This window comes from Clytia hemisphaerica, unplaced genomic scaffold (genome assembly GCF_902728285.1).
Source record: "Clytia hemisphaerica strain Z4C2 unplaced genomic scaffold, Clytia hemisphaerica genome assembly, whole genome shotgun sequence".
Lineage (NCBI taxonomy): Eukaryota > Metazoa > Cnidaria > Hydrozoa > Leptothecata > Clytiidae > Clytia > Clytia hemisphaerica.
This window is the reverse complement of record NW_027104138.1, coordinates 314,671-338,193: the sequence shown is the minus strand read 5'-3', so window position 1 is coordinate 338,193 and position 23,523 is coordinate 314,671. Positions and strand designations below refer to the sequence as shown.

General features: G+C 36.1%; 1 protein-coding gene across 1 annotated transcript; it reads left to right on the top strand.

Annotated features, from left to right (window-relative positions):
• Positions 1-843: 843 nt before the first annotated feature.
• On the top strand, positions 844-20,451 carry LOC136813692 (myosin heavy chain, striated muscle-like). Its single transcript, XM_067070192.1, is given in 25 exon segments — positions 844-1,197; positions 3,704-3,847; positions 4,062-4,246; positions 4,534-4,618; positions 4,939-5,070; positions 5,943-6,006; positions 6,364-6,569; positions 7,049-7,187; positions 7,414-7,682; positions 8,161-8,331; positions 8,769-9,075; positions 10,139-10,403; positions 10,745-11,002; positions 11,336-11,520; positions 12,555-12,835; positions 13,093-13,302; positions 13,814-13,959; positions 14,421-14,822; positions 15,461-15,785; positions 16,368-16,914; positions 17,450-17,651; positions 18,260-18,928; positions 18,930-19,191; positions 19,770-19,919; positions 20,285-20,451. Coding segments are annotated over 25 exon segments (5,880 nt in total). The 5' UTR covers positions 844-981; the 3' UTR covers positions 20,345-20,451.
• Positions 20,452-23,523: the final 3,072 nt, after the last annotated feature.

Sequence of the window (23,523 nt, the reverse complement as noted above, 5' to 3'; positions counted from 1 at the left end):
CCCGAAATTTCCTTGGCTTGAACAAATGTTTGTATCGCATGCGCATTTGGGTTATGGAGACTCAACACTGTTCATGCATTTTTTTTTAAGAACAATTCTATGTATTGGAACATGAGGCTCATTTTCGTTCGGCCTAAAACCTATGAGCAAATTAAGTAGAATTCAAGCTTTCCGGAAAAACCAGCTTTGAAGTTAAAGATACTGAAAGAAACGCTTATAAAAAAATGACATAGAGTGTATGATAAAAAATGAGCTCTTTTTTGTCAAGAGAAAAGAGAAAGATTTTTTAATAAATCTGACAAGGACGCCTTAAGAATATGTCTTTTAATCTCAACCATTGAGAAAGCGCTCAACAAAAGGTAATCACTGCTTGAAAAAAAAAACGTCCATTCTTTTCATTTCATTTAAAACCATACGTTAATTATGCTAATTTTCTCTCCCTGGGTTTTTTCTACAAGAAACATAAATTATCAAGTTGTATGACTTTTTAGGTATACTTTTTCAGGAATTGTTGGTAAATTATGACCCAAAATGCATCAATTGTGTCTCAGTACTGTCTAAGGATGTGTCAACTAGGGGCATGTGTGTTTAAAATTTCGAAAAATGTTACCATTCAAAAGCAATAAGGAACAGATTTGAGAGACATATATGGGATTCAAGTATACATGAAAGTAAGATGTCAAAACCTTATTATTTCATCATGGATGATTAAGACGTGAAGCGATAACAAAAAACACAGCTGGCATTGAAGGCTGGACCGTCTTAACAAAAAAGGACAATGGCAAAACAAAAGAAAGGACAATAGATGAATGTTCGATAATCCTTTGGAATCAAAGTCAAATCAAATATATAAAATGGTAAATTGAACCAACCCATTTACGGCTTTGAGTGTGGTACCTCAACGAGGAACGTCAGGTCGATAGAAAATAAATTGCGAACTTTCTTGCCAGAAAAATTTTTTTTTGAGAAGAAGAAACCAACATGGCTTATCCAGCTTACGAAGGAGATGTTATGGGCAAGGACCCAATGCTCTACCTCCAGGTAGACAAGGCTCAACTTATGAAAGAACAAGCTAAAGGATTTGACGCTAAGAAATGGGTCTGGGTACCAATCAAGGAGGGAAACAAAGGATACGTTGCAGCTCAAGTCAAATCCGCATCTGGAGATAAAGTTACCGTCGAAACTCAAGATGGAAAGGTAAGCTTTTTTGGAATTATTTTTCTACAATCATGGTCAGAATATGTTGGCATTTCTGGCTATTTTAGCGTTTTGCAGAATTTAAAGTGCGAAAAAGGCGAAAGTGAATTTTTCAGGCTTCCAAGCTTTTTCAGGAGGGGTATAATGGGGCTATATTTTCCACCTAGTCGGACCATTTACAAACTTTTGGATCCTTAGCTACTTCCTAAAGGTACTTAAAAACTATTTTTAAATTTTGCTGATAAATCACCCTTTGTGCCAAATAATTATTGCCAACACTGTAGCTCGAATAGCTCTCTATCTTGATTGAACAGAATAGACTTGATCCTTTCCCAGTCTTTTTCGCAAGCTCGGTCGTCACTTAATCTCGGGCAATATTTCTAAGCACAACCCTCACTACACGCTTCTCTTTTTTAAGAAAATCCACAATTGTTGAAGCCTTTGGATGTTCTTAACCTTTTGAGTTTTAAGCCTATAAATGTTCTTAACATGTTCTTATTTTCGCCATTTTTTGAGTATATTTTTGTTCATTTTTCTAAGAAATTGGGTTTTTAGAGTCCGCGAAGTATTAAAATGTTCTTAACTTGTTTTTAATATTTTGGCCATCGAAGCCTTATGTTTTTAAATAGTTTGTTCTTATAAAAAAAACGTGTAGGCCAGCCTTTTGCTTTGTAAGATGATTACATCTGTTTCTAAGTAAACCAAATATCTAACAAAAAATTGTCATCCCATACGACTAAAAGGTTTCCAATGAAAGTTTTAGAGAGTTTTTGTCACCATTTTCGACTGAAAATGGAAAAAAAGCTACAAATTTTAACGTGAAAATATCACTTCCCAAAATCCATTTTAAACAGAAGAAAGTTGACAAAATCAGCGGTCGACAAAGAGTTTCTAAAATTTGCAAATCTAACAAAACAAGGACATATAGCTTTATGGTAGATTATCTTAACCAAAAAATCGTTGAAACCTTTTGAGTTTCAGCTTGTGATAATCTTTGAATTTTTTAAAAAGATTTTGAATTTAGCATCTCTGATTGAATTTTTTTAAAGAATTTCTTTATAGGAACATAAATTGATTAGCATGAACCTAAGAAAATAAAAGTTATTATGACGAAAACTTAATTTATGTGCAAATTTAATTGGATGCTGATTATTAAATCAATCTCAGGCACACTTTGAAAAAGTAACTTAATTAGAAGCCAATTAGTTGACTTAATTAAATCAAAGCGATACCCTCGAGCTTGATTTTTTTAATAGGAAATCAAATGCAATAGAACTCAGGAATATAAGAAATAAAACTAGAACCCCTTGAAGCCGTTGAAATCGACATTCACTTTTTTATAAGAACATCGAAAAATTTCTGAATAATTTTAATGTTACAAATTTTTGAGTTTTAAGCCTTAATGTCAATCTATTATGAGTATTTTTATCCATTTTCCTAAGAAGTCGGGTGTTTTAGAGTCCACAAAGCCTTAAAATGTTCTTAACTTGTTCTTAATATGTTAGCCATCAAGGTCTTATCTTCTTATATAGTTTGTTCTTATAATAAAACATGTACATCACAAGAATCTAAAGTCTATTCACGATAAGTGTGCACTCTTTTTTCTTTTACCTATAACTTTTGAAGGAATTCTTCAATCTTTATAAATTTGGTATCGTTGGAGAGATATTTGTGAGTGGAACAATTTGAAATAAAAAAATCTTCAAAAGAATTCTAAAAATGAAGATGAAAATGAAGAAGAAAAAAATGAAAATCTTGTAAAAAAGTGCTATAACTTTCATTTTCACTAGAGAGATTCTTTGATCTTTGGACGTCATCACTGTGAAAAAATTTCACTAAAATATTTATTCAATACAAAGTTATGATACAAAGTTAATAAGTGATTGACCCCAAAAAACAGCAGAAAATAGCAGAAAACAGCGTTTTTAGACGTCAATCAGCTTATAACTTTGTTTGATATCTTTTGACTGAATGATTATTTTTGAGAATTTTTTTCACAGTGATGACGTTCGATAATCAAGGTTTCACTTCAGTGAAAATGATAGTTATAGCACTTTTCTACAAGATCTTCATTTTCTTCTTCTTCATTTTCATCTTCGTTTTTAGAATTATTTTAAAGATTTTTTTATTTCAAATTGTTCCACTAACTAATATCTTTCCAATGATATCAAATTTATAAAGATTGAAGAATTCCTTCAAAAGTTATAAGTAAATGAAAAAAGAGTGCACACTTATCGTGAATAGACTTTAGTAAGACTAATTCCAGAGAATAAACTATCCTGATAAATTTTTCTACCCAGCATGCCTCATAAACACACCTGTCTCAGTGACCAATAAAAAACTAAATACCAAGAATAATGTCTTTTCCCTACAACTCATAAAACTTTATATTAAATATTAGCACTATTTCCAGTAGGGAAGAAAGTTTTTAGGCCAAGTTTTCCAGTCTGAGAATCTGTTCAATAAGAAAAAATAATTTTCATCGTTTTTTTCTTGATATTTTTAGAGCATGGAAATGTTGAAGGAAAAATGCGATCAAATGAACCCCCCAAAATACGAGAAATGTTCTGACATGGCCAGTTTGACATACTTGAATGAAGCCTCTGTCTTGCACAATTTGGCAGCCCGTTATGAAACTGGTTTGATCTATGTGAGTATACTCTCCCTAATTCGATATTCTCTCTAATTCGATAATCTCTCTAATTCAATTCTCTACAAATAGATATTTTCTCTAAATTTGATTATATTTGAAAAAAACCGTTTTTGGACTTTTGGACGAGTAGCTGGAAGGAAATCCTTAAAAATAGGTTACCGTGCCGTAATGAAACTGGAATAATCATTTTTGAATCATTCCTTATATATAGACTTACTCCGGTCTTTTCTGTATCGCTGTCAACCCCTACAAACGATTACCAATCTATACTGATGAAGTGGTCAAAATGTACCGTGGAAAAAGACCTTCTGAAATGCCCCCTCACGTTTTCGCTATTGTTGATACCGCTTACCAAGACATGTTGATCGAGCACGATAATCAATCTATGTTGATTACGTAAGTATGACGTAACCTTTTGGGTGTAATCCGCGAAATTAGGTCCCAGTGGAAATTCAAAAACGCCTTATCCACAGAATACTTTTCAAATGTTTACTGGTATCAAAAAAGAACTTTTCTCAATTTATTTCAATAATCAGAATACATAATTTGGCAGTAAAAAGGTACAGAAGTGTTATCCGTGATATTAAGTTCCCGAGAAGTTTTAAAATTTCGCGAATGAGTTCATAATCGCGAAATTTAATCCCATAAAAGTAATCTTTTCCAATCTTTCGTTTATACCACAGTGGTGAATCTGGTGCTGGAAAGACAGAAAACACCAAGAAAGTCATCCAGTACATCGCCAAAGTTGCTGGTGTTGAAAAGAAGAAGGTAATTACACCCTATACACACCCTATCTAATCACGCTCTATCTAATCACGCCCTAACTAATTACACCCTATCTAATCTTTATGATGTTTCACCAGAATTAAATTAGAGAAAGGTCAGTAAAAACAACATCTGAAATGAATCAGTTGGAACAGTTCCAAAATTCTTCGATTGAAAAAAAACAGCAGATAACTCTTAGAACGGCTTTTCAGCTAATATAGTATTATTTTAACGCGTCAAAAAAGATTTTTTCTTTTTGCATGTTTCCCTATTCTCTATTGAAAAATATTGATGATCAATTTTTTTTTGTCTCGAATATTCAGGAAGACGAACCACCAGCAGGTGACGGTGCTAAAGTCAAAGGAGCTTTGGATGAACAAGTCGTCCAAGCCAACCCATTGTTGGAAGCCTTCGGTAATGCCAAGACAACCAGAAACAACAACTCCTCTCGATTCGTAAGTTCAGCTTTCCCTTCAATCAGTGGTCAAAGCAAGATTTTTCGTATGAGACGGAAAATGGAATTAAGCAAATAATTCTTGAATTTTTGGTGAATTATGCAGAATTTTGAAACGGAAAAGCCTACTTCACTGAGACGGAAATCCTTCTAAGATGGAAGAACTTTCAACACTATTCAATACTTATACATTAATCTCAGCCTCCCCAACACCCGCTTGTTAATTTTTCGATTTTTTTATTCAACCCCCAGGGTCGGATACAGGAGGTAGGCTATCTTATTCATGGAGAGTAATTAGTTTCCATATAAGGTAATACGATAATAGAGTGCACTCTCCTCCATTGGTTATAGCCTCCCTCTGTATCCGAGCCTGAACCCCCGGCCCTTATTAGGACTCCTCACGTTTATTAAGTTTGTCTCTTTGTCACTTTTCATAGTACTAACAAATGATTGGGCCTTACACGCTTTTTTTATAAGAATATATTTTATAAGAATATTTAAGATGAAATAATGGCAAAAAAAAAATAATAATATGATAAGAAAACCACCATCATGGAATTAGGCAATTGAACCTAAGAATGCTATTTTTAGAGCATTTTACAATTAAATTGCCAATTATTCCCCAGCATTCCCCAAGTTTCAACGAAAATGCCAAATGCCCTAGGTATTATATGTCTAACATGCTAGATTTTGGCTGGGATTGGATGCAAACCTAAGAATACTGTAAGAATATTTCAGGATAATTTTTTCCCAAAAAACACCATTCTTATAAAAAAAGCGTGTACTTCCTCTTTAAATTCTGTACATAAGACAATTTTCTAAGCTCTGACTCAAAATGAAATCTTAACTTTCTCCCCTTTTTATTTTTTACAGGGTAAATTCATCCGGTGCCATTTCTCACAGACTGGTAAACTGGCCGGTGCTGATATCGAACAATGTAAGTTAGAATCAAATACAAAATTAATGCATTTCCCCTTTTTGGGTCTCTTTGAGGGTACGAAAACCATAAAAGTAAAAACATCTCTCTTAGGTCAATAGTACTCAGGATAACAATACGAACCTTTAAACAACTAAATTAGATAATTTTTTGGTCCGATGAAGATCGAATTAGAGAAAGTCAACTATAATTATCACTGGCAGATTTAAGACAATAGAACAAGTACGTGCGAAAGAGTGCAACGCACGTTAAAATACAATGAAATTGCAATTACAAATATTTTCCTCTGATAAGTTCGACATGGTCTAAAACCGTCTATGGTAATAAATTATTTTTTTTACCATCATCATCATCCAGATTTGTTGGAAAAGAATCGTGTTGTCCACCAAGGTTCAGCTGAACGTAATTACCATATCTTTTACCAATTGTTGTATGCTACCACTGATGAAGAAGTCCAAAAATTATGTTTGTTAACCAGAGATGCAATGAATTACAACTTTTTAAACAAAGGTGTCGCTTTTGTTGACCGTATTGATGACCATGCTGAATATGCTGATTTACTCGTAAGTATTTCTTTACCAGAAGCGACTATTCTAAAATAAATTGTACCACCTATGTTGAAGAGGTTTTTTTTGGGAAAGGTGACCCCCTGGATTTGTTTTTCAATTTTTCAGGACCCCCTTGGATTTTCTTTTTCATTTTTTAGACCACCCTGGATTTTCCACCTTATTTAACCGATTTTTACCTCCCTGGATTATGATGTCACCTCCCCCCAACATAAGGGGTACATACTATTTCTTGTTTAGCCCAAGAAGGTTTAAAGGTTTTATGTTAAAGATAGAGTTGATTTTTCATAATCCCAGTAATCTAGGACTTTTTGAGCAGTCTTTCGATTGTTTCTATGGGGTCCACGACCAGCCAGCTTGGCTATATAAGAAATGTTTGGAACGTTTGCAGGAGCTGAGATTCAGAGCAAAAATTCCTGAAAGTTTCATGAGACTACTAAAATTAAACAAAAAAATCTTTATTTTTTTATTTTTAGACCGCTGTATCTGTGTTAGGGTTCAGTGATGAAGAGAAATGGTCCATGTTCAAAATTGTTGCTTCCATCTTAAACATGGGTAACATGAAATTCAAACAAAAGCCCAGAGATGAGCAAGCTGAAGTGGTTGACCCAGCTGGTAAGTAATTTTTCCCGAGATTTCCCCGATTTCTGAATCTTAGATATGGATTCAGATTTTGGTTTTAGCTTTTCTATAAAGTTTTCTACCTTTACAAACTTCATATATTCTATCAATAGCAAACTATTTTCATTCTTTAATTTAATTTTGAGCCTAGCTAGTCAATCAATATTAATAGATGTAAATTCATCAATAAATTCATCCATATCTCCTCTTTCTTAACCAGACGGTGAACGTGTCAGTTACTTGTTGGGAATCCCAGTCGGTGAATTCCACAAATCCCTGGTCAAACCAAAAGTCAAGGTCGGTACCGAGTATGTCAACAAAGGACAAAATGTCAGCCAAGTCTTGTACTCTGTCTCTGGTCTATCCAAAGCTATCTTCGAACGCATGTTCTTGTGGATTGTCCAACGTGTAAACAAGGCCTTAGACACTAAAGAACGAAGATCTTATTTCATTGGTGTCTTGGATATCGCTGGATTCGAAATTTTCGAGGTAATTTTTTTTTATATGATACCATTTGGTGAGATTATGCAGATCCAACCACTCCAACTTTACATTTTGGTCTCCATTGAGTTTGAAGCCCTGAAGGAGCTAGAGAGAAATCTTCAACATGTCTCAAGCAAGAAAAAACAAAGCCTTAAGTTCACGCAGGTCACGTGTTATGGATGAGAAATAAGTCGATTCCAGGAGTTTAAGCCCCTTCGGACCTTTGAAATCAATGTTGGTCTCTACTTTAGCCTTTAACAGCTGTACATGAAAATCTTGTCCATGCCAACACAGAATCAAAAACAAGAAAAGTCTTAAAATTAACTCTAAAAAGCCCTAACTAACTTTTTTTGTCTTTATGGTATGGATTACACGGTACACTAACGAACAAATAAGACGACACACTACTGACAAAAAAAGATCTTTTTCCCCACACTAGTGATATCACCAGTTAAATTTTTTTGTTTCTTCTTCTATATTTTAGTACAACTCCTTCGATCAATTGTGTATTAACTTGACCAATGAGAAATTGCAACAATTTTTCAACCATCACATGTTCGTTCTTGAACAAGAAGAATACAAGAAAGAAGGTATCCACTGGGAATTCATTGATTTCGGTATGGATTTGGAACAAACCATCGACTTGATCGAAAAGGTAAAAGATATATTTGATAGGTGATGATATCTAGTCTTTTAAGTTATTGGTTGAAGCATAGATCTTTGTCTCATATACAACAGACTAGGTAAGAGTCATCCAATTTTGCAGTGCACGCTGTTGAATTTGGAAACAGAAAAGTTTTTTTTGTAGCTCGCTTTTGTACACTTGAAGCTCTGGATCGAATCAATAAAGTACAGTGTTGTTTATGCCTTCCACTTTTCACCGAATGTCAGTTTTCACAAGTTTCCGAATTTTTATTTGTGGACTTTGTGTCTCGAAAGGCTTTTTGACTGACTACTCTGGTGGCTAGACAGTACTCGTTGGCACTTTCCTTTTGGTAAAATATTTCAGTTCACCTCTTGAAGCTCTCATCACTTTATTCTTTTGAATGTGAGAAAACGTCAAGCAACGAACACATTATTCTCATTATTTAGCCTATGGGAATTTTCGCCATGCTTGAAGAAGAATGCATCGTCCCCAAGGCTACCGATCAAACCTACTTGCAAAAATTGCACAAACAACATGCCGGAAAGAACGCATCTTACACCAAACCAACACCCAAACAAGCCAAACAAGGTGGCGGTGATTTCATTCTCCATCATTATGCTGGATCTGTTGGTTATTCAGTTCCCGGATGGTTGGAGAAGAACAAGGATCCAATCAATGAAAACTCTGCTCAACTTTTCGCTAAAGCTACTGATCCATTGGTTCGTCATCTCTTCCAAGATTACAACCCAGATGGTAAGTTAATATTTTTCTGGGAATCCCCAAAAGGAACATCCCAGCTGGTACTTAGACCATGTTCATACCATGTTCACACGTGACCGTTCCGTTTCGCTCTGAAACGAAATGAAGACATTCTATTGGTTACAATCAAGCTTTACGTCACTTTTAACCAATAGAATGGTTTAATTTCGTTTCGGAGCGAAACGAAACTGTCACGTGCGAACTGGCACGTGCGAACTGGCACGTGCGAACGTGCAAACGTCTCAACGTTACGGTTCCATTCCGTTCCGAAACGAAACGGTTCCGAAACAAGTGTGAACGTCAAAATTCGAAACGTCAAAAAAGAAGACGTTACAAAGTAAAACAGATCGAAACGGTTTCGCTCCACTTTTTTAATCGGAACGGAACTGCTCTATTTCCTTGCTCCGAAGCGCTCCGAAACCAATATGAACACTCTCGATCCGTAACGAAAATCATACAGGAGTGAAACGGAACAGTAACGTGTGAGCATGGTCTTAACGTCATAACAACGTCCACCTCGCGTCCCTATCGTTCATAAAACGTTAGATAAATGTTAAAACAATGTTATGTATCAGCTGGGTGATTCTATAACCCAGACGCAGTTAACCGATACTTTTTTCTTTTTTTTTTACCTAGCCACATAAACTGTATAGGTGAAATCCCGTTTCCACTAATTAGCCAGTTTTCATATTTCCCACTATCTATTACAATACAGTGAACTCTCTCTAATTCGAATTTCTATTATTCGAATCTTTCTCTTACTCGAACTAATATTGAGTTCGGGATAGCCACGTAAAATACTCTTTATAATTCGAATCTTTCTCTAATTCGAGGAAAATCTTTATTCTCTTGAAGATCGAATTAGAGAGAGTCAACCGTACAATATTCTTAATAGTCGATCTTTAACGTCCTATTTTAGCAATGTTTTAAATGGGCTCTTCCAGAAAAGAACCGTATACTCATTTCCATCGACAGAGGGATGGACCTCCTCGACGGTTCTTTTCTGGAAAAGCCCAATATTGGATCTTATCCATAACCAACCTTTATCATATTCTAGTTACTGGTGGACGTAGCCGAAAGGGAAGTGCTTTCCAAACCGTCTCCTACCGTCACAAAGAGCAATTGAAGAACTTGCTCGGTACACTCATGTCAACATCCCCTCATTTCGTACGTTGTATCATCCCCAACGAGAACAAATGTCCAGGAGAAATTGACGGACAACTTATCTTGCATCAATTGAGATGTAATGGTGTGTTGGAAGGAATCCGTATTTGCCGTAAAGGTTTCCCTTCACGTATGTTGTTCCAAGATTTCAGGCAACGGTAAGAATAAAACCAAGTTTCGAAAGTTTTATTTTTTTCGAGAGTAATATCAAATAGTCAATTTGAGTCTGACTAGAATGTACCTTTAAAAACATTTTAGCACTTAGATCTTTAATAGTCAAGCCTGTTTTTATCACACTGCTCAATTCTTAGTCTGGCTATGATTTAGACTTTGATTAATTTCAGCACTTAAATTCAATACCCAAGCTTGCTCTTTAAAGAATAACCTCACGTTTCTAATTTTGATAATCTACCAATCTCTTAGTCTTGACTTTGAGAAAAGGTTTTTTGTATCATGACTTTAGTTTCTAAAACATATCCAACTTTCTTTTATAAAACAGTTATCAAATCTTGGCCGCTTCCGCTATCCCATCCGGATTCGTTGACGGAAAAGTCGCTGGCGAGAAATTGATCGAAGCCCTTCAACTCGACCAATCAGAATACCGTGTTGGTAAAACTAAAGTGTTCTTCCGTGCCGGTATCGTGGGAGAACTTGAAGATATGCGTGACGAACGATTGTCAAAGATCATCTCTCAATTCCAAGCTTTCTGCAAAGGACATCTTATGCGTATCGAGTACAAGAAAATGTGCGACCAGAGGTATGTAATCATTGTTGCAAATTATGTTATGATATTTGGTCTTATTAACTCGAACCTCTCTAACTCGAATGTCTCCTTAACTCGATTTTATGGCCCCTTCAGTTAACAATGCCTTGTAAACCTCACTCGATAACTTGAAATTTCAATTATTCGACCAAATTTGTGTTTCCCATGAGTGTTCCAGTTATGGAGGCTGTTTATTCTAAATGACATGTTTTAATTGCCTGAAGATTGTCACCAGAGTGGCATGAAACTGTCAGTAGCAGAATAAAAAAGTGTCTTTTATTGCTGACTAATAAAAACTAATGAGAAATATCTCTTCTTCATTCATAGAATTGGTTTAGCCGTTATCCAACGTAACGTGCGAAAATTCTTGTTCTTGAGAAACTGGACATGGTGGAAATTGTACACCAAAGTACAACCTTTACTTTCCATCGCTCGTGCTGAAGATGATATGAAAGAAAAAGAGGAACAATTGGAGAAGGCTAAAGAACAGGCCAAGGCTGACGAAGAAAAACGTAAGTAATGATTAAGAACAAACTATATAAGAAAATAATGCTTCGATGACCAAAATGTTAAGAACAAGTTTAGAACATTTTAAGGCTTTGTGGACTCCAAAACACCAAATTTCTTAGGAAAATGGACAAAAATGCTCAGAAAATGGCGAAAATAAGAACAATTTTTTGAGAATATTTTTAGCCTTAAAATTCAAAAAGTTAAGAACATTCAAAGGTTTTGATGTTCTTATAAAAAAACGTGTCTTATGGTTTTAGTTGCACTGAAAAAAATGATTTACTTGAACCAATAGTGAAATTCTCTGTTTAAACTGTGTATTATAATATTGGCTTCATGACCATGTGTGACGTGGAGGGATAACATTCTGGTCCGGCGGAATAAAGTTTTGAGCGGTTTTGAGGTTTTTGGGATTTTTGAATTAAATAGATACATGGGCGGGGGGAAGCATTTCGTTTTATAAACCTGACTTGTTAAATGTGAGTGGAAGTATAAATGCAGGCCCGGTGGAAGCGGGGAGATTGGGGAGACTTCAGCCTCCCCACTTTCGAGCAAATTAGATATTTTCTACAAATTTCTAGCGAATTTCATCTTATTTTGAACCTTTAGCCTCCCCACTTTTACTTTCGTTCCATCGGCCTGGAATAAAGTTTTTTTCTAATCTACGGTGAATCTCCTTACAGTCTTTATTCGCATCCTTGAGTGAAAAGATGCACATCTTCTGCCACCTTTTTCATGAATTATTCTCTGCGGATACAAACCATAGACTTATAAAGCCCGATGGGCTAGATGGCGTACTTTGACTAAAGAGTTTGCCGAGGTTAAGTAGGAAATCCTACCTAAATCACGTGACATTACATAAAATTTCAGCGCTTGACCAATCAGAAGCTTCGCAGGTTTTTGAAAACAAAAGCGTCAATAGTTTTTCCGATATTCAATTTTTTATTTTGCCTGTCATGGCTTGTTTTACGACACCTAGCCCTTCGGGCTTTATAAATATATGATTTAAAAGAAGCTTTTCTTTTGTTTTGTTCAACAGGTAAGCAGATGGAGAACGAACTCACCGACGCTATCGCCTCCAAAGAAAAACTCTTTGCCGACCTTCAAGCCGAGACTGACCGTTTGATCGCTACTGAAGATAAACTCTTACAAACACAAACCCTTAAGGATAAATTAGAAGCCAGCCTTAATGAAGCTCTTGAGAAACTCGAATCTGAAGAACATTCAGGTGAGGTTCTTGAAAGTAAAGTCGCCGAAGCTGAATCCAAGATCGACGACTTGAACAACAAAGCTGATGAAATGCAAACCAACATTCACCGTGTAAGTAGAGCTTTAATTCTTAAAATAAGACACTATTCCCATTATCATTTAAAAGCTTTAACCAGTACAGATTAGGTTTCATAGGTACAATCTGAATCATCTATGCTTTGACTTTTAGACTCAAAATAGACTTATAATAAACTCAAAACTTAAAAACGCTTGGTGTCATCAGATTGAAAAACCTTACAAAAGACACTAAAATCGTTCTAGAAAATAATTCTTTAATTAGACACCATTCTTCTTTCTCTCTCCAACAGTTGGAACAAGAGAAGACATCACGTGACAAACAAATCGACGCTTTGAACGAAGACATCTCCAAACAAGAAGAAGGAATCGCCAAACTTAACAAAGAGAAGAAGAACCTGAACGAATCTCTTGAAGAGAGAACTGAACAACTCCAAGCTGCTGAAGACAAATGCTCAAGTTTGAACAAAGCCAAGAATAAGGTTGAAGGACAACTTAAAGATGTAAGTCAATAAACGTCATCAATGAAAGTAGAGAATCTAAGCGATCTACCGTACCCTTTTTCCAAGCTTCCCAAAGTGCACCGAAAGGGTCGAAATGAGCAAAGATGAATAAGTGCACTTTAAGAGTGTAGGATTTGGAAAATCTGATATTATACCAAAAAGTGGTCAAATATTTTCAAGAAAATGCACCGTCAGGGTCAATTTTTCGCCCAGATTTTTCCTCAAATTTTGCTCTGCACTGTAAGGGTCCAATTTCAAAGGCTTAACTTTGGGCCACACGAACGATCGTTTTCGAATCGAGTGCCTCCTGGGAGAATCTATCACCCTGGAAGTGCTTGGCATTCGAACTCATTCATTTGCAGTGCTAGCTATTGAATTTAAGGAAAAAAGCTTTTGGTGAATAGTTTTAATCGAAAGTGTTTAACCAAATCATATGCCAGTAAATCCTCGGAAATCTAGTACATCCTTGCGTTAAACAATCACGAGTTTATTCTTCTCTTATCTTATCTAGACTGAACACAGCTTGAAGAAGGAGAAGGATGCCAAGGCTAAAGTTGAAAAAGAGAAACGTAAAGTTGAAGGTGAATTGAAAGAAACACGTGATCAATTGGCTGAAACTGAAGGAAACTTGAAAGAAGCTAAAGACACTGTTGTCAAGTAAGTTATCACGTGTTTTCTTAACATTCATACAACGTCCATGTGATATTAGAAAAACGTTGAAATAACTGGTAACGGCTGATGTTTTGATTAATCGATTTTACCACTTCCAATAAGGTACTCTTTCGATCCAACAACTTTTTTCATCGTCCATGATGAATCGGGTGTTTTAGAGTTGGCGAAGTCTTAAAATGTTCTTAGCTTGTTCTTAACATTTTGCCCATCGAAACCTTATGTTCTTATATATTTTGCTCTTATAAAAAAACGTGTAGTTCCAATAAAGTAGATAGAGTACCTTAAAGTACTGGATAACAGGTACTGTACTAGCTGTTAGTTTGCTTGGCCTGCTGTAAAAAAATTCATGAGAAATAACCGAAGCTATCGCAGGCCATTCTGTTTAAATTAGAGTTGAACCAGTGTAACAGGGGTTGGTAAAACGTTTTATCTTTTCTATTTCTTAGACGCGAGAAAGAGATCAAGGAATTAGAAGAGATCAAGGAAGGAAACGAAAACCAAATTAAACAACTCAAGAAACGTATTGCTGAATTGATGGCTCGTATTGAAGAGTTGGAAGATGAACTCGAATCTGAACGAAAACTCCGACAAAAGGTCGAGTTAGCTCGCAAAGATTTGGAAGCTCAAATTGAAGAATTAAATGAGCAATTAGAATCATCAAGCGGAGCCACAACCGCCCAAGTTGAGGTTAACAAGAAACGTGAATCGGAAAACCAACGCTTAAGAAAGGAGATGGATGAACAAGCTGCCGCCGCAGACGCCGCTTTAGCCTCCGCCAAACAAAAGTTCAACGGTGCTTTAGCCGAATCTCAAGATGAGCTCGATGGAGTTAAAAAAGCTAAAGCCAAGTAAGTTTTTTCTTTAAATTTTCCCCTGACTGTGATTATCACATGTCATAATACTAAGTTAAAATGACTAAGCAACTATGTGAAAGTCTTGAAGAACCTAGACTGATAATCTTATGCAATCAAAAGCTGTCTCATTGCGGTAAAAGCATCCCTTTTATCCTCTCTTCATGTTCTCATTGATTCAAAACCGTGATTTCTGAACAATTGTCTCAGTCACCGACCTTCACAAACCATGGACTAAGCGCTATGGTATCGGCGAAAAAAGCCGTTTAAATATTGAGACTTTGCCTAATGTTAAAAAGGCGCTACATCTGAAATATACGGCGAAAAGTAAATCTAGCGCTATCAATGTAACATACAGCTATTGATACTTTAGAAAAAAAAACCTAATCAAAGAATTTAGTTGGCTTAGTCTCCAAGGTTTATATAAAGCTCAGTGGTCTCAATTCTTGATATGCGTAAGTCACGATGACGTCATATTTTTAACGGAAGCACTCGAAGAAAGCCAGATTTTGACCTCCGTGTTTCTATTTTTAGTAACAGAGAAGTGTCAAAACCCGGCTTTTTTAGGGTGTTTCCGCTAGAAAAATGACTTACGCATATCAAGAATATCTAAATGACATTATTATTTATCTTAGATCCGACAAAGAACGAGCAGCTCTTGCCGCAGAATTGGAAGATGTCCACGGACAACTTGAAACCTCCAAGAAACAAAAACAAAGTGCAGACAAGAACAACCGAAGCTTGGAAGAACAACTCAACGAAGTACGAAGCAAAGTTAACGATTTGGAAGGTTCATTGGCTGATAGTGAATCTCGATGCAATAAATCTGCAGCTGATAATGCAGCTTTGAACGTCCAACTGGAGGAGGTTGAACATAAATTAGGTTTGACTACCAAGAATTTGAAAACTATGGAAACCAACTTCAATGATGCCAAATCGAATGCTGATTCAGAATCGAAGGTATGTGTGTGTGTAACTAAACTGTCGACTCAGACCTCTTAGATTTGGTCATAGAGTTACTCTAACCTAATCGTAACCAAATTGCCGACCTGGGCTTCGAAGATTCGGTCATATAGTTAGTCTAATCTATCTAACCGTAACAAAAAGTTGACCTGGGCTTCGATGATTCAGACATACAATTACTCTAATCTAACCGTAAAAAACTGTCGACTCAAGCCTCGTAGTTTCTGTCATAGAGTTACTCTAATCTAATGTAACAAAAAGTCGACCTGGGCTTCGAAGATTCGGACATACTCTAATCTAATCGTAACAAAACTGTCGACTCAGACCTCTAAGTTTCTGTCATAGGGTTAGTCTAATCTAACCGTAACAAATAATCGACCCAGGCCTCTTAGATTCGGTCATAGCTTTTACCTAATCTAATCGTATTTATCTAACTTCAGAGTTGAAAATAGTGTCATTTCTGAAAAACAAAAATATCTTCGAAAAGTAAACAATAAAAAAAATCCTTACTCAGAAATTCACAAATCCGTAAATTATTTCATTTTATAATTACTAAATTATTTTCTCTTTCTAAAACAGGGCAAACACGACAACCACCAAAAATTACAAAACGCCATGGGTGAGATTGAATCATTGAATGAACAATTAGAGGAGGAACAAGCCGCACGACAAGATCTTCAAAACAAATTATCGCGCGCAAACGCCGATGCCGCCCAATGGAAAAACAAATACGATATGGAGGGCGCCAGCCGTGTTGAGGAGCTCGAAGACTCCAAACGCAAATTGTCCGCCCGCGTTCAAGAAATGGAAGAAGCTTTGGCTGCAGCTGAAAGCAAGGCTTCGTCCATGGAGAAGGTGAAGAACCGCATGAACGAGGAAGTCGAGGACTTGTTATTAGACTTGGAAAAAGCACAAGCACAAGCTTCAGGATTGGAAAAGAGACAAAAGAAATTCGACCAACAAATCAACGAATGGAAAATCAAATGTGATGAAGTACAAGCTGATTTGGATCAATCACAACGCGAATCACGTGGTTTTTCAACTGAATTACTTAAAGTCCGAACTGCTCATGAAGATGCATCTGAGAAATACGACGCCCTTAAGAAAGAGAACCGTGCTTTGACTGGTAAGTTGACTTAAAATTCGTCTTCCAATCTGATTGGTTGAAAGTGACGTATTGACTGCTTTTACGTCACTTACAACCGATCAGCTATTGGGTCCGTGATGTAAGCCCTCAAGGGGTTAGATCCGAAACTCCTGGATGGGAAATTACTCCCTACCCTAAACACGTGACCCGTGTGGTTTTCACATAAAATTTCTAAATGCGGGGCAAGCTTAAGGCTTCATTTTTCTTGCTTGAGAAAGCTTGAAGATTCCTCTCTAGCCACTTCGGGCATCAAACTCGATGCATGTGACCCTACTTTTATTGTTCATAATATCTAAAGTTCAACACTTAGTGTTTTGAACACTCTGGTGACAACAGTAGTCTATGCTCGCTTACCTGAGCCCCACTGATGAGTCCTAGGAAGGACGAAACACAAGACTGCCGATAGATGTTATTCATTTTTGGGGCGGACAAGGAGCAATTTTGGTCAGATAATAAGCCCTGGTATATGAAACCACCACAAAAACTACAATAATTTTTTTGTTTTTCATTCTAGCTGAACTATCAAGCATCACCGACCAGTTGTCTGAAGGAGGTAAAAGCTCAGCTGAAGTTGAGAAAATCCGACGCAAATTGGGTATGGAAAATGAAGAACTCCAAGTTGCTTTGGAAGAAGCTGAAGCTGCTTTGGAACAAGAAGAAGGCAAATTCCTTAAAGTCCAATTGCAACTTACCCAACTCAAACAACAAACCGACCGGTAAATTCCTTTGAAATTTTTTTTTGTCTATCCGACTGACAGTTGTTTTTTCAATCTACACTACGAACTGGCCTAAATGGTTCAAATTTTGTAGAAATTTGAAAGACTTGCAGTGGACTGAAAATTTTATAGATCTCTATAAAATAGACATGCAACGGGCTATTCCAGAGAATAATAAATAATTTTAGACCACCCTGGATTTTTGCGCTCGAAAAACCAGACCCCCTGGATTTTTCATTTTCCAGACCAGCCTGGACGTCACACCTCCTCAACATAAGGGGTACAGACTATTTCTGGAATAGCCCAATGCAAGCAATTAGTACAATTATAAATCTAAGCAACATTTCAGACCAGAGTTAAATTAGGTTAAGAGGGAAAGTAGTATTATGAAACATAATATGTAACCCATGTCCTCGGGTTACAGACCCGTAGCTCAATGGTAGAGCAAATGCCCGCGAATGGCATGGTTGTGAGTTCAAGTCTCGCTGGATCCGTTGGTTTGCCAACGGTTCTGGTGGCTGGTCAGAAGACAATTTAAGAGCGACTGCGTTCACTTTAATTGAATACATAAGGGCAAAATTCATGATAACATATTTTTATTTTTACAGACGTGCTTCCGAAAAGGATGAGGAAATGGAAAATATGCGCAAGAACCACCAACGACAAATGGAAGCGCTCCAAAACACCATCAATGCTGAACAACGTGCCAAGGGAGACTTACAAAAGAACAAGAAGAAATACGATTCTGATGTTGCTGAATTGGAAGCTCAATTAGATGGTGCTTTAAGAACCAATGGAGATTACCAAAAAGCTATCAAGAAATTACAAGCTCAACTTAAGGAGATGCAAGCTATGATTGATGATGAATCACGTGGCCGTGATGACATGCGTGACTCTGCATCACGATCTGAGAGACGTGCTAACGATTTGGCTGTCCAACTTGATGAAGCTCGCGTCGCCCTTGAACAAGCTGATCGTGCACGCAAATTGGCTGATAATGAGAAGAGCGAATTCGCTGACCGCGCTGCCGAATTACAATCCATGTACAACAACATTGCTAACGCCAAACGAAAGGCTGAAGGTGATTACCACGCCCTTCAAGAAGAAATTGAAGAACTCGAAAACGAGGCTAAATCTGGTGAAGAAAAAGCCGCCCGCGCCATGGCTGAGGTTGCCCGCTTGATGGCTGAATTGAACAGCGCTCAAGATGCCGCTTCAACCGCCGATAAGTCACGTGCTATGTTATCCAAACAATGTTCCGATTTACAATCCCGATTAAGAAGCTGAAGCCCAAGGAGGAAAAGGATTGAAAAACGCAATCCGAAAATTGGAAAGCCGTATCATGGAATTGGAAAATGATTTGGATACTGAAGTCCGCAAATCATCTGATGTTATCAAGACTGCCCGTAAGAGCGAAAAGAAAGTCAAGGAATTACAATTCGCTGTTGATGACGAGAAGAAATCCGCCGAACGTGCTCAAGATACTGCTGACAAATTGAACCAAAAAATGAAGAAATTGAGAATGCAAGTCGAAGAAGCCGTAAGTGTTTTAACGATAAACTTAATCTACAATCGTTGGCATTATACTATGACATTATTCTACTGGTTTAGCTCCAGTAGCTATGCTTCAGTGGGATTTTTACGGGTTATGTGGGTGGGTTTTACATGGCGATTAGCGTTTGAACAACGTGACTTTAATTAATCACACAAACACCATCTTAAAATGCCTGAAATCATCATGAAACCATCCAAACAAAAAAATTTCTAAAAATCATTATGATTAACACAAAACCAGCTTCAATAAGGGTTTCAATGAACGGTTAATGCTAGAAAGCTTTTATTTAACTACAGTAACAACCTCGTCCCCGTGTATCCCAAGCTTTATTTACGTAACTGATTGACGTCAGAGAATATCTAGCGTTATCAGTAAGCATCAAAAAGCTGATAATACCCAGGGAACGAGGTTGTTACAGTAATTCTTGTATGAAATTGACACATGTAAAACACCAAACACCATAAGTTAACCCACGGCATATTGTCACTATTTCCGTAAAAGTCTTAACCTCGAGCCTACCAACAATCAATTCTTGACTCAACTCAAAATGTTTTTCTTTCCAGGAACAAAGTGCATCCCAATGGCAATCCAAATACAAGAAAGCAGCTGTCGACCTCGAGGAAGCCGAAGAACGATCAGAAGCAGCCGAACAAGCCCTCCAAAAAGCACGCCAAAGAGCTCGCGCTGGTGCATCTGGCGCTCCAACCCGTGGTGTAAGTAGTACTTAAAATATATTTTTTCCGAAACGAAATGAAGCCATTCTATTGGTTAGAGAATTGAAGTAAAACTATAATTTAACCAATAGAATGGCTTCAATTGTTGCGACCATTCTCTTTAAAACTATTCCTGTGAAAGTTTGAGATAAAATCAAGGAATCTTTAAAACTTTTTTTGATGTAAAAATTTTATCCGCTCTTCTTTTTCAATGGCAAATAGCTTTTTAGGTTTGGACACGTTAAATCTTTTAAACAAAGAGGGTCATTTGATGAAAATTAAATTATAGTTAGTGGCCTCATGACAGTGGTACTTAAGCCAGTACGGATCGAAAATTAAACGATATCGAATTTTCTCATTTTCAGGCCTCTGGAGCTCCATCTCGTGCTCGATCCCGACTCCGTACCCCACAACACGATGATTAGATCACATCATCAATAGAACAACACGCTATAATCACCAACAAAGTAGCGTACCACTATCGAAGCCGATTTGTACCATCATTGAAACAACGCACTTAATAGAGAAATACCACACTCAAAAACGAACGAACATATGCGAACAAAATTTAGGCTTCATTTATCACCAAATTGTATTTACAACATCTTTAAAATGTTCATAACGGTTATTTTTTGTGAATTTTTGTTTAATTTGTCTTTTTGTATATTTTTGTAGCTAAAAAACCCCCACTCAGATCCCACTTTTATTTTTCTTGTAAAACCTTAGTTAACTTTATTTCTTAGGTATCATTATTTTTGTTTCTTTTGTATAATTATTTTTCTTTGACAATAAAAAAAATCATCGCATGTCAACAAACAAAACACCTGTTAAACTGATCAATTTTTTTGGTGGCATAAATTTATAAATAAAGGAGGCTCCACTTGGAGTTTCAAAAACGTATTTTTAAAATTAGAAGCAGTATTTTATTCAAAGAATTTAACCAAACAAGTGTCGCTGGAGGTCCATGCCGTAACCCATGTCTATGTTTTGAAACAACTCAAGGCTATTGAACCTTGCTGATCCTTAAATTGTGGAGATAAGATATCAAGGAAGGAATAACCCAAAAATTAGAACAATTTGAGACTAAAAAAGTGTAATAATAATAAATAAGAACAGCTGAGCCTTTCACAAAGATTTGCTGGTCCTTCTTTTTCTTTGTATTTGAGTAATTCTCATCTCAAATTCCACTTCATATCTCAACAAACGGTCCTGAATCAAGAGGAAAAGTTCGTTCTCGAGTGCAAGAAATTTTAAATTCTTCTTGATTGAAGTAAATAGATTAAAGGCTTTGTTTTTAATTTTAATTCACAAGCTTTTCTACATTGGATTGACACGAATGTGGAGCAAAATTGGTCAGAGAAAAGAAAACAAAAACATTTTTTGCTAATATCAGCATAATATAACAATAGACAGACATTGAGCTGATATAAAATATGTGCCTGATATGAAACGGGAACACTTATGTAAAAATTGAACCTTTAAACAAGGATAAGTACATACCTGCTGTTTACAAAAACCAGGTGGATCTGTGCAAATTTGCTTTGTGCCCCATGATAAAAACCTCTTGCATTGCCCATCTTTGCAATTACTTAATCCATAAACGTTTTCGTATGATCACGCAATACCTCCTTTGTTATCAATTACTTTGTTTCCTTCATTTTATTTGAAATGAGTTAGTCAGTGAACATAGGTCTTCCGCATCGCCTGTAGTCCATGTCAAGTTAGATGGTTAGTTAGCACCAATAAGTTGTTATTGTATTAGTTAGAATGTATTAATTTTGTTGCTGAAAAAAAAAATTATAATTAATCAGTTCGTCCACTTAATTAATCAAGTTACCTTTAAAGGAAGAAATTTTGACTGAAAAAGGTTTTGTGAATTTAACTTAATTAGATGCTACCTGGGAATATTTGCCTCCCATATAACCGTTGCTCATCAAACCATAGAGGTATAAAGAAAGACAGGAGATGAATTTGTCGGTAATTGGTCGTTAAAGTCTTTTGAGAAATTCTAGGCTCGCCCGATGAAATACGACTTTTTAGTAGAACTCAAGTTTGCTCTGAACATTCTTACTATCAGCATCGAAGATTTCTAGCCTTCTAATATACGAGAATAAAATAAAATTTAGCTCCACGAAATAAGTTTGCCTTCAATTTTGTCATCCATTAAATGTTGTTTTGAAAAGATATTTTCTCCAGCCAGAAAATGAAAAGCTCTTTATAAGCATACACAATTTCAGACCCAACTTGTAGACAAAAAGTCGCTGGAGAATTTTGGAGGAAAGTATTAAGCAATATAGTTCACCTTGAAGAAAATGTTGATCGAAAAATCTTGTCATTTGATGAAGGATTGCAAAGTTTACAGGCCCTGTTTTAGTCCAAATATTTTCTTACGCCGATGTCAGAAACAATGAATCTCGTCTCATCTTATTTCCGACACTTGAGTTAGCCAATAAGATTTCACCTATCAACAAAAGAGCTAATTAAAAATGCACGATATATGAGATTATGAGCATGCATACCTCGTAATTTTTTTAATCGTAGGGCGAGCATGGTTACAATAGCATACTTCTCCTGTTTCTTTATACCTCCATGATCAAACTAAACTTCCGTGAAACCGGCAATACTAAAAAGATTTTCAATTAATAAAAAATTTCAGGTCACCATATTAACTCCAGCCAATATTTCTTCCTTTAAGACGATATTTGCTACTCAGATTACAGAAAAGGTCTTGGTGGAAGTAATAATTTGGGCTGCAGCACTTTATTTTTTTCTTCAAAATTTACATAAAAACATTTGTTATAAAACTATATACTAAATAATAATTAAAAGTATTTAAATAAAATGTTAAGGCTAAAATTTAGTTCGTGAAAATGTTTCAATCTTTAGAATCGACTCTTTTCAAATTATTTACTTTCAAATTCTTTAGACGTTTTATATAGGCACAAAAGACAGGCCCGGGGGAACAACCGTAAAAGTGGGGAGGCTGAAGGCTTAGAATGAGTTAAAATTCGCTAGGAATTTGAGAAAAAATCTCATTTGCTCAAAGTTGGGGATGCTGAAGTCTCCCCATTCTCCTTCCAGTTTCCGCAGGGCCTGAAAGAGTCTTTAAAAAAGCACTCCCCTGAGTTTCATCTACGAGCTCAAAGTCATGAAATAAATGAAATAATTTGCCTTCTGTTTTAACAATAAATGTTTTATAAACTGATTGATTTAATAAAAAAATATAATATATACGTATAAAATCATTCAAAATTTTATCTGACAACCAGTTTACTTTTCTATTTAGTTCTAGTTTTATTTTATTAATTACCCAATTGTAAAATCCCAACCCCAAAAAGCTGGATAATCATTAGAAAGCCACTGTATATCTACAAAATGATGCTCTCCAAACCATATCTAGCAATATCGCCTCAATCAATACTCCATTTCAATTTTGCAACTGGCTATCGAGGTCTCCAAAGACTCCCAGCGCCGATGACTACCTTATGTTTGACCAACAGGGAATCGTTATTGGCAGATGTAGTACGATTCAATGAATTCAAATCCAAAACAGAGGAGACTAGTTTAGGTATAAACTCTTTCTAATTTATGTTGCAATTTTTTA